General features: G+C 37.6%; 1 protein-coding gene across 3 annotated transcripts in view; it reads left to right on the plus strand.

Moving 5' to 3' along the window:
* The window catches only part of RAD54B (RAD54 homolog B), a 66,581-nt gene extending 56,785 nt beyond the window's left edge, over window positions 1-9,796 (plus strand). For all 3 annotated transcript variants that reach the window (XM_032987940.2, XM_032987939.2, XM_032987941.2), the window contains 6 exons: window positions 195-485; window positions 1,857-2,029; window positions 4,353-4,614; window positions 5,897-5,963; window positions 6,269-6,469; window positions 9,556-9,796. In XM_032987940.2, coding sequence (XP_032843831.1) covers window positions 195-485; window positions 1,857-2,029; window positions 4,353-4,614; window positions 5,897-5,963; window positions 6,269-6,469; window positions 9,556-9,773 — 1,212 coding nt within the window. In that variant the 3' untranslated portion in view covers window positions 9,774-9,796. The remainder of the gene's footprint in view (window positions 1-194; window positions 486-1,856; window positions 2,030-4,352; window positions 4,615-5,896; window positions 5,964-6,268; window positions 6,470-9,555) is intronic.
* Window positions 9,797-12,623: the final 2,827 nt, after the last annotated feature.

Here is a 12,623-nt window from a genome sequence, read left to right on the forward strand (position 1 = left end):
GTTTAAGACTTTAGAAAGCAGACCTAGAACTAAGCTAATGCAGTGGTACTAACTGGAGAATTGGTCACTACAGTCCCATGTTAGAAAGTGATATCATACTTTAAAAACATTATTTAAATGCCTAACTAAAATCATACAGAAAATTATTGTGATGAAATGCAAGATTATAATTGATTTTGCGCTTTGTTTTTTAGGAGGAAAAGGAATTAGGAGAGAAAAGGGCAGCAGAACTCACACGCCTCACTGGACTCTTTATTCTGAGGAGAACACAGGAGATTATAAACAAATTTTTGCCCCCCAAAACGGAGAGCATAATCTTCTGCCGACCAGCAACACTGCAACTTGAATTGTATCGAAAACTGCTTAGTTCTCAAGTTATTAGGTCCTGTCTACAAGGCAGGCTAGAAAACAGTCCTCACCTAATATGTATAGGAGCTTTGAAAAAACTTTGCAATCATCCGTGCCTTCTGCTTAAAGCTATAAAGGTATTTGCGTGGGGATTGGTGCCTGCAGTTAGTCATTTCAGCAGGCAAAGGTCACTAAAAATTTGTTGTAGGCAATGTCCATGTTACCTTAAGGTAATTTCCATACTCTCTTCTCACATACAACTTGCTTTAGGAGATCTGCTTTCAGAAACATATATGTTAGAATATCTGAATGTACTCGGGGAAGGTATCTCACCAGTTTCCTATTGCCTTATGGTATTTTCTTGTTCTTCATGTATTTTCCCTTTCTAATTTTATGTCTGAATATTTGTTAAAATACATTGAAATGTGAATTTTACAAAGAACACTGCTAACTAGAGATTATTCTGTGTGCTCAGTCTGATGGTTCCTCTGAAACCTCCCTGTCTATATGATAATTTCACTTATCAAGCTCAGTGATACCGGGAGCTGCAGGCTCAAGATGTCAGTGATACTAGATGTCTCCATTTCCACTCCTCCTGGGATCTTATCACACTGTACACCTTGTTATTTCTATAGAAATGTTCTCATTCCTATAGGTAAATAATGTGATAGTTAGAACTTGGTAATACGAACTTCTGTGGCCACTAGTCAAAGTCCAGGTAAGGTGGGTAGAAACGTAAGTCTTTCTTAAAAGACATACTTCATGATTTTGTAGGAATACCCACAGCGCAAACATCCCTGTAGCTTTCAACACTGCCAATTTCATTGCATTGACTTCATAGTATAAGCATTAGAAATTTTTTATATGTGAAAGCATAAGCATTTAGAAACTATAGGGATGAGAAGGACTATATGTGCAAGTCATTTATTGCCACTGTGGTTTTGGCATTTGAGTAATTTGGCTTTTTCCTCCCTGTGAAACATTGATTTTCAAATTACAGCAAAATATCACCTGTATTTCTTCTATTTTATTGTTCTTATTTGCTAGCTTTTCTTAATTTCCAGTTGCATAACTGAATCTTAATGACAACATCTTCCTAAAAAAATGTCAATGACTGGGAAGTTAAATAATAAGGTATTGGATTTAGAAAGAATAATCAGAGTATTGATTTCCACCACCCTCCCATGTTTTAAATATGGCTTTACTGTGGATGTACATCTGTGTGGTTGTTTAAGTAGAGAAAGAGACATAAACCACATTTTTCAGTTTTAAATATTTCAACTTTCTACTCAGCTGCAAACAGTATTTTAGATTAGAGGGTGTAAACCAAAATAAACATTATCAGCTTTTTAAACAGTGCTTTCAATCTGGTATTGGGAGGTTGTGCTCTTTGTGGCAGCTTTTGATGCCTCCTTTTGTCTTTGCAATAAAAATATAGCACAGTTTAAAAAAAAATAATGAAACATGTTAGAGGGGATATGGAACTTGAGTCCTTTTATTTTCAATAGGAAAAAAGCTGTCATCCTATGTCTGATCAAGATGAGTCCAGCATCTATGAAGGTCTAATTGATGTCTTTCCACAAGATTATACTTCAGACACTTTCTCTGAAACTGATTCAGGAAAATTGCAGGTGTTGGTGAAGTTGTTAGCAGCAATCCATGAGCTCAACTCTTCTGAAAGGCAAGTGTGAAAGAAAGGTAAAAGGGAGATAATGGGAGTGACCTTTGGGATATTGTTTTACTTTTCAAATACATGGGGACATAATATTCAAAATAAAGGCATTGCAGCTGTTTGCAGAGGTGCCAAATATGTTTATGCATTGTACTTCTGGCTCTTCCTTGTTAAATTACTAAACTAGGATTTGCAACTGATGTAATTTATTTTTAAAAGATGCTCTTCATATTTTTTCCAGATAAAGATACTTGTATTTTCCATACCGAGTTTCAGCAAGTAAGATGGTTTGCTACAGCCCCTGTAGTATGACATATTATCTTTACTTGCAAAGACTTTCCAATGCTTTGGATCTCCTTGAGGAAATGTATTTTTAAAATATTTTAAATTGCACTAAAATAAGTTATTTCCTATTTAATCATGTTTAAATGCCCAGTGCTTGCTGGCTTTTCTGTTCAGGGTAACCAGTCTCAACAGACGAACTTGCACAGCAGCTGCTTATTTCCCCTGCCGTAAATGCCACTGACATGTAGGAAAATCTCTGTTTATCATGGGATAATAGGATGCACATGGTTAGTTACTGTGCAATTGCTGACTCATGGAAATCCCACATGACCATGTGTCCCATGAGAGCTTTTTTACGGACTCATGCCTTAAAGCCCAGCTATTCCAAAAGTATTTAGCTTTTAACTGTTATTTAAATTGATGCTTAAATGCTGTAATTCACTAGTGAGAAGTAACAGCAGACCTCTTGGCACTGAGGTAATGGAATTTGAATATGCTCTCTTTTTACAAATCAGAAAGCTGAGCCTATTGTTGGAGTTTATATGCCTAACACCCATTGAAACCAATGACAGATAAATATCTAAATGTACTGGCCTTATTTCTTGTAGGTCAAAAGAAACGGGTATCAGGAAAAAGCACCTCTCCCTGTTTCAGTGCTATAGGAGCTGCTGAGTTACAGCTGGTGTTGAGGCATTATTTTACACCTTTAGAAGTTTTAGTTCAGTGCTGCTCATGTTTCTTTTTCTTTTGTTTCTCTCATTAGTATTAAATAGTTTTTGCAGTATACAGATGCAATTCCAGTCCTCTTCTGAAATTTATATTCTATTTTTGAGGGTGTGAATTTGGTGTTGATTGACAGAAATATCAATCTTGCAAAGTCTTTACAAAGAAGTCTTGGATGTAGTTCAATTGCAAAATGTAATAATAAAAATACTTTAAAACAATTTGAAAATGTTGATTTATCAGGTTTTCCCTGAAATTATTTGTCTAGTTCTTCAGTACCAGTTTTTAATCAAAATTATTTTTAAAAGTGGAGCACCTTTGATGGAATTTGTTACATTTATTTTAGATTATAAAAGACCTCCAAATAAGATCTGGCAGAAAATGCTTTAACTGTCCTTACTATTTATAGATTACATTTAAAAGATCTGTGGCTGCCCCCTCCCTGGAAGGGTTCAAGGCCAGGCTGGACAGGGCTTTGAGCAACCTGGGCTGGTGGAAGGTGTCCCAGCCCCTGGCAGCGGGGTTGGGACTAGATGATCTTTAAGGTCCCTTCCAACCCAAACCATTCTATCATTCTGTGATCTTTCTTTGTCCGCTCAGTACACTCACCCTCAACATCTGAGAGGACACAAATTCTAGATTTGCAGATCTTTGAAACTTACTCAGTCAAAATTTCAGAGAAAAAACACCAACATGGTATGAGTTGTTAGTGTAAGGGATCAGACTGATTTTGGTTTAAGAAAAATAACAAAAATCCAGACTATATTGCTTGTGATATCTTTCACTATCCTACCTCCCAGTTCTCTGTCATAACATGTAGGAAAGAGTCACTGCTTTCCTATTTGATTTTAATGATTTTGTTTATTAGAATTTTCCAATATTGTCTGTAGAAGTTCACAGTAGCTTCTTCAGTAAATAGTCATATATATCTTATTTATTAGCTACTAAAACACCATCTGCAAATGCTGCCTTAACAACAGTTATCCTGTATAAATAGAGATTTTTTTTTTTTAAATCTGTCTTTGTGGTTGGTTCTGGATCCCTAGAATCTGTGCATTTAGCCAGATTCTGCTGTGAAGGAAAACATTCCTTATTTAACATTTGAATTTTAATGCTTGACAGTAGGTATAATGCATCCAAATCTAGTATGTTCTTCAAATTAATAGGAAATGTTTTATTTCTTAGGAAGTATGAATAACTCCAGGTTGATGTGTAATTTTTGCTTGACTTGCAATTATATTTTCTTAGATGTCTTTAGTAATTTGTTACTGAACTTTAACTTTACCAAGGTCTAAGATGATAACTTTGTTTTACTGTTTGACAGAGTTGTACTGGTATCCAATTACACTCAGACATTAAACATATTACAAGAGACATGCAAACGTTATGGATACTCTTATACTAGACTTGATGGACATACTCCTGTCTCCCAGAGACAACAGATTGTTGATACTTTTAATAGTAAATTCAGTCCAGCTTTTATCTTTTTGCTGAGTTCAAAGGCTGGCGGAGTAGGACTGAATCTGGTTGGAGCATCTCATTTGATCCTGTATGATATCGACTGGAATCCAGCTACGGATATTCAGGTCTGATAACAACTGTGTACGTGTGGGTTGGGATGGGCATCAAATGATTTCTTGATTGATTTGGAAGTGCCAGGCTTTACATGCCTTATTGCTACATAAGTGTCATGTTGCATCTGGACAAGTACAATACTGAAGGAAAACTCCTTCTGAGAAGAGTATTTCTCTGTCACATTATATATATTGGGATCATTAGAAGCCCTGTTGCAGTAAAAAATGAAAAGATTAAATTTTGGGTTCTTTGGAGAAGTGAGTCATGTATCCCTTTTGTCTTCTGACCCTTTTTTAACTGGGAAGTTGCTGTGTTTCTGAAAAGCAAAGCATGATTAGTCTGCATAGCAAATGTTGCTGTCAATTTGCAACACTTGAGAAAAAGGGAGAGGTTCCGATCAGAATTCGGAGAATGAGAAGATCACATGTCAGTAATGCCAAAAGTAGGGAAACAAAGCCAGTGCTGTGCTATTCTTGTAATGGCACTGTTGACCAGAAGGGATTATTTAGTTGGCATAAGAGTCTTCAGTTAAAATAGTCCCTAACAATAACAGTTTTTAAAAATCCTTCTGTAAACATGGTAAGAAACTTTTTAGTGTAATGCTGTGTGCTTAGTACCTGAAAAATGCTCTGATTCTTGGCCCCGTTCCTGTTCCAAGTGTGAATTAGTACCCTCATGTGGTCACTTGTCTCGTTGCTTGAAGCTAAGGCAGTCAAAATTGCTACAGGTTGCCAAAGACCACAAACCATGTGGTGGGTACTTGTACCCAGTATGTAGGTATAACTCTTACCTTTTTGAAAAAAATCATATAGCAGTACTCAGGTACATTTTATTTGTTTAAGAATTAAAGGGGGTGTGAAACGCCGATTTTACAATTTTAAAAGAAATGGAAAAGTAATTATTAAGGTGTATTGTGGCAAAAAACACTTTTGGAGATGGGGAAGAATGATGAGTATTACTGAAATATTAAACAGTTGCTAATGCTTGGAAAACAAATATGAAGAGGTGATTTCTGACAGGAAAGAGTTGAAGCACCTACTTTCCTACTATCGTACACAGAAAGGGGAGCATAGATGTCAGAAAGTAAATTATATTTTCAAAATTATTTGCAGTTAATACCAGAAGATTTATAAAACCAGTCAAAGACAGTTATTAAGGAGTGGTTTCTTTGGATACCATCTTTCTGAATGAGCTAGCAGAACTGGTAATTTGATCATCAGAGGCTACAAGTTTTAATTGAAATACCATTGCATAGTAGATTGTTAATGTTCTTCATCTTTTTGCTTTCTTCAGGCAATGGCTAGAGTGTGGAGAGATGGTCAGAAACATACTGTATATATCTACAGACTGCTAACCACAGGTCAGAGATGGTGCTCAAACATGCTACAGAGTGAGACAGCTATTGAAATTTTGTCTGTAAAAGAAAGGAAGGGAGTGTTTTTGGAAATAATTAATTCTTTAAAAACATGTATTATGTGTTCTGAATTCAGTTAAAATAGAGACATCCCATTTATTCATTTGACTTTGCTTTGCCTGAATAACTGAAAATAGTTGTTCAGCATTTCCTATGAATATTGTTATCAAGGAATAGATTTGACTTATTCTTGAGAAGTATTGGTCAAAAATTATCCCAGTGTATCTATTTTTTTTTTGTCCCCAATACAGGCTCAATAGAAGAAAAGATTTATCAAAGACAGATCAGCAAACAAGACCTTTCTGGGGCAGTTGTAGACCTTTCCAAGACATCTGAACACATCCATTTTTCCATTGAGGAGCTTAGAAATCTTTTTACTCTTCATGAAGATTCCAGCTGTGTTACCCATGACTTGCTTGAGTGTGACTGTATGGGAAAGAAAGACCATCAAAGTGAGTTTCTTCTTCATTATGTCTGGCCATTGCTGAGGAAGTACATCCATTTTGAATAAACAGTCTGTCACTGGAGAAAACTGTTGCTAAGTAAAATAGGATTGAAGTAATGAGGTTCGTTATGCGATCTTCCAGGTACTGGCTGATTTTTTCTAATCCACAGAAGCCCTTCACAAGTTGAAGAGGAGAAAAGATTCATTCCTTGAAGTACAACCAATTAATGTATCACGCCTCTTAGTTCCTTGAACGAGCTATGGCCAGCTCAGCTAGTGATTAGTTACAACCAAATGACACTATATGGTGTTTAGTTTCTAAATATTCAAGGACAGTAATGAGTAGCTGGTAAGACTAGATTAAAAGCTATTTATTGAGGACAACTATACCAGATGAAGATCTACACCAGATCTCTGAATTTAAGCCTTCATTTCACAGTTATTAACTCAGGCTGATGCAGGGTGATTAAAATAGCTATTTGAGAAATGCTGGAAGATCCCATGGCAGTTGCAAAGCCAAGTTGCAAATATTTGCATCTATCCTTTCTGTAGGAACCTGTCTCTTGTTCTTTTGGCATATCAAAACACTTTTAATACCTTGCTGCATACAGGTATATAGGTTTAAGTTAGAAGCAAGATTAAAAGAAAAAAGTAATCATAAGCTATGTTTACATCTTACCCATTTTAATTTTTATAGCTCATCTAGTTTCTTAAAGGAAAGAGTGTCTATTGCCCTGATATTTTTCTTTCCTTTGGGCATGAAATATCAACTTACACCATTTACAGGTGTGATAGTGAGGTATCAACACTGATATCTTCTAGCACACAGCTATCACAATAAAAAGAACCAAAGAAATGGGTACAACCAGTGTGTATTCTCAACAGACACGGCCAAGAAATTAAGTAATACAGACACAACGAGACTCTTTTGCTTGATGGTTTGCATGTCTCCTGGTAATAGGCTAGAGCTGTGTTCCTTTCTCATCTCATTCCACCCAAAATTGGGAGGACTTGGCTAGCAAAAGCACAGTGCATCTGGAGCCAAAAGAATTTGACTTTCTCCTTTATTTTTGCTCCACATACTGATTTAATTGTCTTTGTATCTTTCTTTAATGATTGAAAAATGAGACCTTCTGTTTTCACATGAGTAAGTGATGTTCTAAAATACACCAGCCTCCACTTAGGTAGTGTTACAGGATCTGTGTGGAAAAGGCACCTTGAGTGTCAAATGTTAGCCAGATTTTCTCACAGATGTGCAGTGTGGCAGGTAGAACTCCTGCACTGCAGAAATCCAGAGAAATTTTGTATTGTTACTGTAATGAACATTGGTGTATATAATTTTATTTAGTGTTTTGCAATTGTCTTAGCACTCTTGACTGCTTTTCTTATGCTTTGAACACATACTGGTTCCATCAATTCAACCACAGCATTGGTCTCTTGGATCCTGTAACCAGGGCTTCCTCAAGGGTAATTATATCTTGGTCTCAGTGAACAGAACCTATTGGTAGTAAACCAAGGAAGAACCTGAAGGTCATTCTTAGATTTAAGTTTTGGAAATGATAGAGTGAGGGGAAGGTTTGATTTCCTGAAGAGCAGAGGACAAACCGGCTCATCGATTTGCTAGTCAAATTGTTGTGAGTCATGGTGTTCAGTTTGTTCACCCCAGAATGCAGCTACCACTAGCTGGTCTTTGGTCTTTTTGCCTTTCCTAAGCAGAAAAAGCTGTCAAATTACTTCATCAGGAAACCAAATTTCAGGTTACTGAGTATAGATACTGGTGCACAGAAAAGGCCAAGAACTTTCACTGATTTGTCCCCTCCGTTTCTAGCAAGTGTGATTCAAAAGATAAACTAAAGAGGAGCCAAACAATATAATAGAGGCTTCACCATATATGAACTTTTCATAAAGATCTCCATTAGATATACCAATGAAACTGGATATTCTTGACCAAGCTCTTGTTGTCCATTCACACTAGGGCTATCTTTAGGAAGCCACAGGGGTCTTGAAAGGAAGAAATTAACTGTACATGGATCATGCAGATGGCTTGGCTTGCTACAGTACTGGCTTTCAGATCAGCTACAAAGCTTTAAGCCTCTTGTTTTACCTGATCATGGTGTAATTTATGGAGTTAGGAACACAGAATCTGTAAGGACTTGAGAAGTGCATCTTTCTTCTGGCCAGTAAAAGAATGTGTTTCAAGTCTAGTGCAAATGTGCATCATATGTAAGCCAAAAGGAAAGTCTTGCATATATGGCTCTTTATGGGCTCTCCAAAACTTTTAAAACCTTAAGAATACTCTGAGTTGTCATGCTGCCCATATCACTGGTCTTTCCCAAGGAACATGTAACACTGCTGTGAAAATATTTGGTGACAGGTTTTAAACCAGTAACAGCAGTGATGCAGCTTTTTTTCCACCCAAAATGATTTCTTCATTTATCACATGCATCAGATGAATCATGAAGCCAGCAATATGTCGCATAGCCTGCAATGACCTGGTACTTTTGTGGGCTTTAGGATCCTTTGTCGAAAGTGAATTCCTCTCTTTTTGCTTCACAGCAATAGTCTGTTCCTTACTGTGAGATACAGTATACAATATTGTGTATACTGAACAACTTGGCATAATCTGAATGTACAGAGTGCACAGCTCTAAGTGTGCTGAGTCAATGAAATTGCTATTCAAACTATTTTTAGCTGGTTGGAATGACTCCTCTGGGAGGAAATAGAAGCTAGTATGAATTTTGCTGCAACATACTTCTAGATTCAGATTTACTTAAAGAATGGGAGCAGCCCAAATGTCACAGAATTAAGAAGACAGAAGAAAGGAACTTGCCAGATAAGATATTTCCTTTCCCATCTATGTGTAAAAGGATTTATCTTTATGCTAATATATGGTGATTTTGATAAACTCAATGAGCAAGAAACAGCCTTTCCCCTCTTACAGTGGATACATATGTTTGGGTTTCATTGACATAGAAGGACTATATAGGCTGTTCTATTATTTCTCCTTTGTCATCACCAACTGGCTTATTGATTCAGACTGAAATTTTCTGTCTCAACTTTCTCTGATCAGTCTACTGCATTATTTTTTTTCAGATCCTTCCTCAGAAAAGCCTTCTGTATCTAGAAGTTGCCAGCTTGGACAAAACTATGGGAAACCTAATTCAAAGAAACCACTCTCTATGTCACAGTTGATGCAATGGAAACATTTATCTGGGCAACATGAGACTCTTGCTGATCCTTTCCTTGAAAGGATAAGAGAGAATGTTTCTTTCATTTTCCAGAATGTAACCAATCCAACTTCCCCCACATAATAAAACTTAAGTGTCTTTCCCTACCACTTGCATCCTTCTCCTCAGAGGTATAGTAAACAACTGATGTGCAGTTACCTTTTGTTCTTTTTACCAAGTTCTGTTTTGTGTATTTCTGATGAAGTTTCTGGGTAAATGTCATTCCTGGTGTTTATACAATGTTACAGTTATTACTAAGTTAATCATACTTGCTATAATTATAACACAGATTTTTAAAACTAACTTTGCTTTCCAGTCTTCTGTTCATTTGATAGCATAATTAGCGTAATTAGTAAAATTCTTTTTATGCACATTCCTGGGTATGTCTACTTTGTTTTATAGTTTTCATTTGATCATAATGATTTATTGCTTGTAAAGCTGGCAACTCTCCAGCCAAATTTTATAAGATTAGGCAATGCTGTATACATATATATATGCTGTTAACAGGACTCTGGTTAGATTTTTGTTTTGACAATGAAAAGTTACGTATCTGTGTAACTGCAGCTTTATAACAAGGTAGGTGTTTGTTCTCTTGAATTTGCAATTTAATGACTCTCAGAGCAGTAGCTGCTGACGTTCAAAATTCTGAGACCACAGCTTGATACTGTCAAAGTATTCCGAAATTCTCCTATTGCTTTTACTTGGGAAAAAAAAACCTGCTTTATTTCTCAGATGTACAGAGTACAGGCTTATCTACATTTAGCTAACTCCTTTTAAGGACACTTTTTGCTGAACACGGGAGTACTGAGCGTATTTTCATGATATATTTTTTTATTTACTATATTTTCCTTCTTCTTTGAAGGTGCAAGTTTGAAATCGGTTTACAGATTTTAAGTGAAGTACTTTGAAAGGCCCAGAAGAACAGAAGATTGGTTCATTTTTAGAAATACTCTAAACTTACATAATTTTAAAGACCTTCAGCAAGAATAGGGCTTCATTGTGGTAATCCTGCCTTGTACCACATGATGTACAACCTCTTGATATTTGATACATGTGATAGCAGTGGCTAAAAGCCCAACCAGCTTTCAGAAAACAGTTAAAATTGTTTTGTTCTCTGTGTTATAACAGTGCTCTCTCTTTCTCTAGACTGTCACTGAGTTCACAGTCCCTCCTAACCCATCCTCAGACATTTTTCTTGCATTTTGGTGCAGTTTGGGAACTGAAAGCCATGTGAACTGACCTCTCTTCACCATCCACATTTATTTCAGAGGGCTTTTAGAGTTTCCTTTGACTCTAAATGCTGAATGACACCAGAATATAATGAAGACCAAAGTGAGAGAATGATGGAGAAAATCATCAATTACAAACATCTTTTTGGCATGCAAACTGTGATCTCAGTAACAATTAGAATTATGCTAATAGGTAGAGTTTAATTCTTTAGGCTGGCTGTTAAAGAGCCTGCTCTTCACCCTGTATGTGGTGGAGCGTGGTGATCACGCTTATCCAGGTGCTGTGCTGCTGTGGTGCCTGTTTGCTGTTAGACAAAGGCTGTCTGATATCTTACAGCTCCCACAGCTTATTTTAATTAGCAAGAGCAAGGTTTGCCTGCAGCTTTGTAACTCAATAAAGAGAATCCAGCCAATCTGTAATAACAATTACTGTAATTAATACTTGTCTGAGACTGATTATACTTAGATCCGTGCTGCCCATGAGTTTCTGTCAGTGTTGTCCCTGTCTGTAGGCTGGCATTCTCTGCTCTCTCCTGATGATCTCGTGTGATTTCTTGCATCTGCATGAACAAGTAGATGCCAGTTTGGTTCTATTGCTGGTTTGTTTGTGGGACCCTGGTTATCCCCACTGGATGCACACTGGCCCACTCTGGTTCGGGGCAAACCAACTGGCAGTGCCATTGAGGAAACCTGGGCGTAGAAGAGAATTAAGTTTGTCACAGGGTCCACGCCGTGCCGTGTTTCACCTTCTCTGCCTAATGCAGTCCCTCAGGGCTATCTCAGCAGGCGTTCTCACCTCACCTGTGGAGTCCTGCCCGTGGACAATCCTACTTGCTGTCACGTCATGCACCGCTCTGCACAGTACAGCTGTAGCTGCACGCTGGTAGAACACAGGTCTGGCAGACAAGCCCTTTTATTGTTTGGCCTCCAGGGTAGTTTTATTTTGGCATTTTAAAATAAATAAAATAAAAGCTGGTGCTGGACTACCATGGAGCTCTTGGGAGGCCAGAGGAGATGAACTCCCAGACACATACTGAGCCTTGATCACCTTCACACATACAGCAGATCTTTGTTCTGGGAGGGATTTCTGGCAGATGGGCTATCATACTAGGTAATGTTGCTTCAAGGTTAAGAAGCCCAAAGCAGCCTATACAAACTCACGCAAGGCCAGTTACAGCTTCCCAATGATTCTGGGTCTGTGCCCTGCCACGCCAAGCTGCCCCAGCTCCCTGGCAATGGCAGCAGCATGGTGATGCTCAGTGGAAGGCTCCTCTAGCATCCACCCAGCCAGCCAAATGTGCACCCCTCATTAACCCTTCATGGCTTCTGGGCTTAATAGTATGCCTGTGCTGCTTGGTTGGTTGGGTAGGACAATACTACCCAAATGACAGGTTGCACATGGTGTTACACATGATGCATAATGAAAATCTCATTCTGAAATTTGATGTATCCTGGAAAATTACATTTCTCAGTGGAAGAATAGGTTGCTGAAAATATAAGAAGCATGAATGTAGAGTCTAATTTATTATGCCATCTGTGATTCTCCCACAGTAGTCTACAACAGCCTGAGACTAACCCATCGTGCTCAGAATCATAGTATAATTATCAGTGTTTTCATACAGAGTGCAGCATGTGGTCATGTGAATTTCTTCACCCATAGGTGAGAAAGGTCTACTAGGAAAAGTCCCTGTGGCAAATTTACCCT

The sequence above is a fragment of the Tyto alba genome, unplaced genomic scaffold (assembly GCF_018691265.1).
Source record: "Tyto alba isolate M040663 unplaced genomic scaffold, T.alba_DEE_v4.0 Super-Scaffold_9, whole genome shotgun sequence".
In the NCBI taxonomy this organism is placed as follows: domain Eukaryota; kingdom Metazoa; phylum Chordata; class Aves; order Strigiformes; family Tytonidae; genus Tyto; species Tyto alba.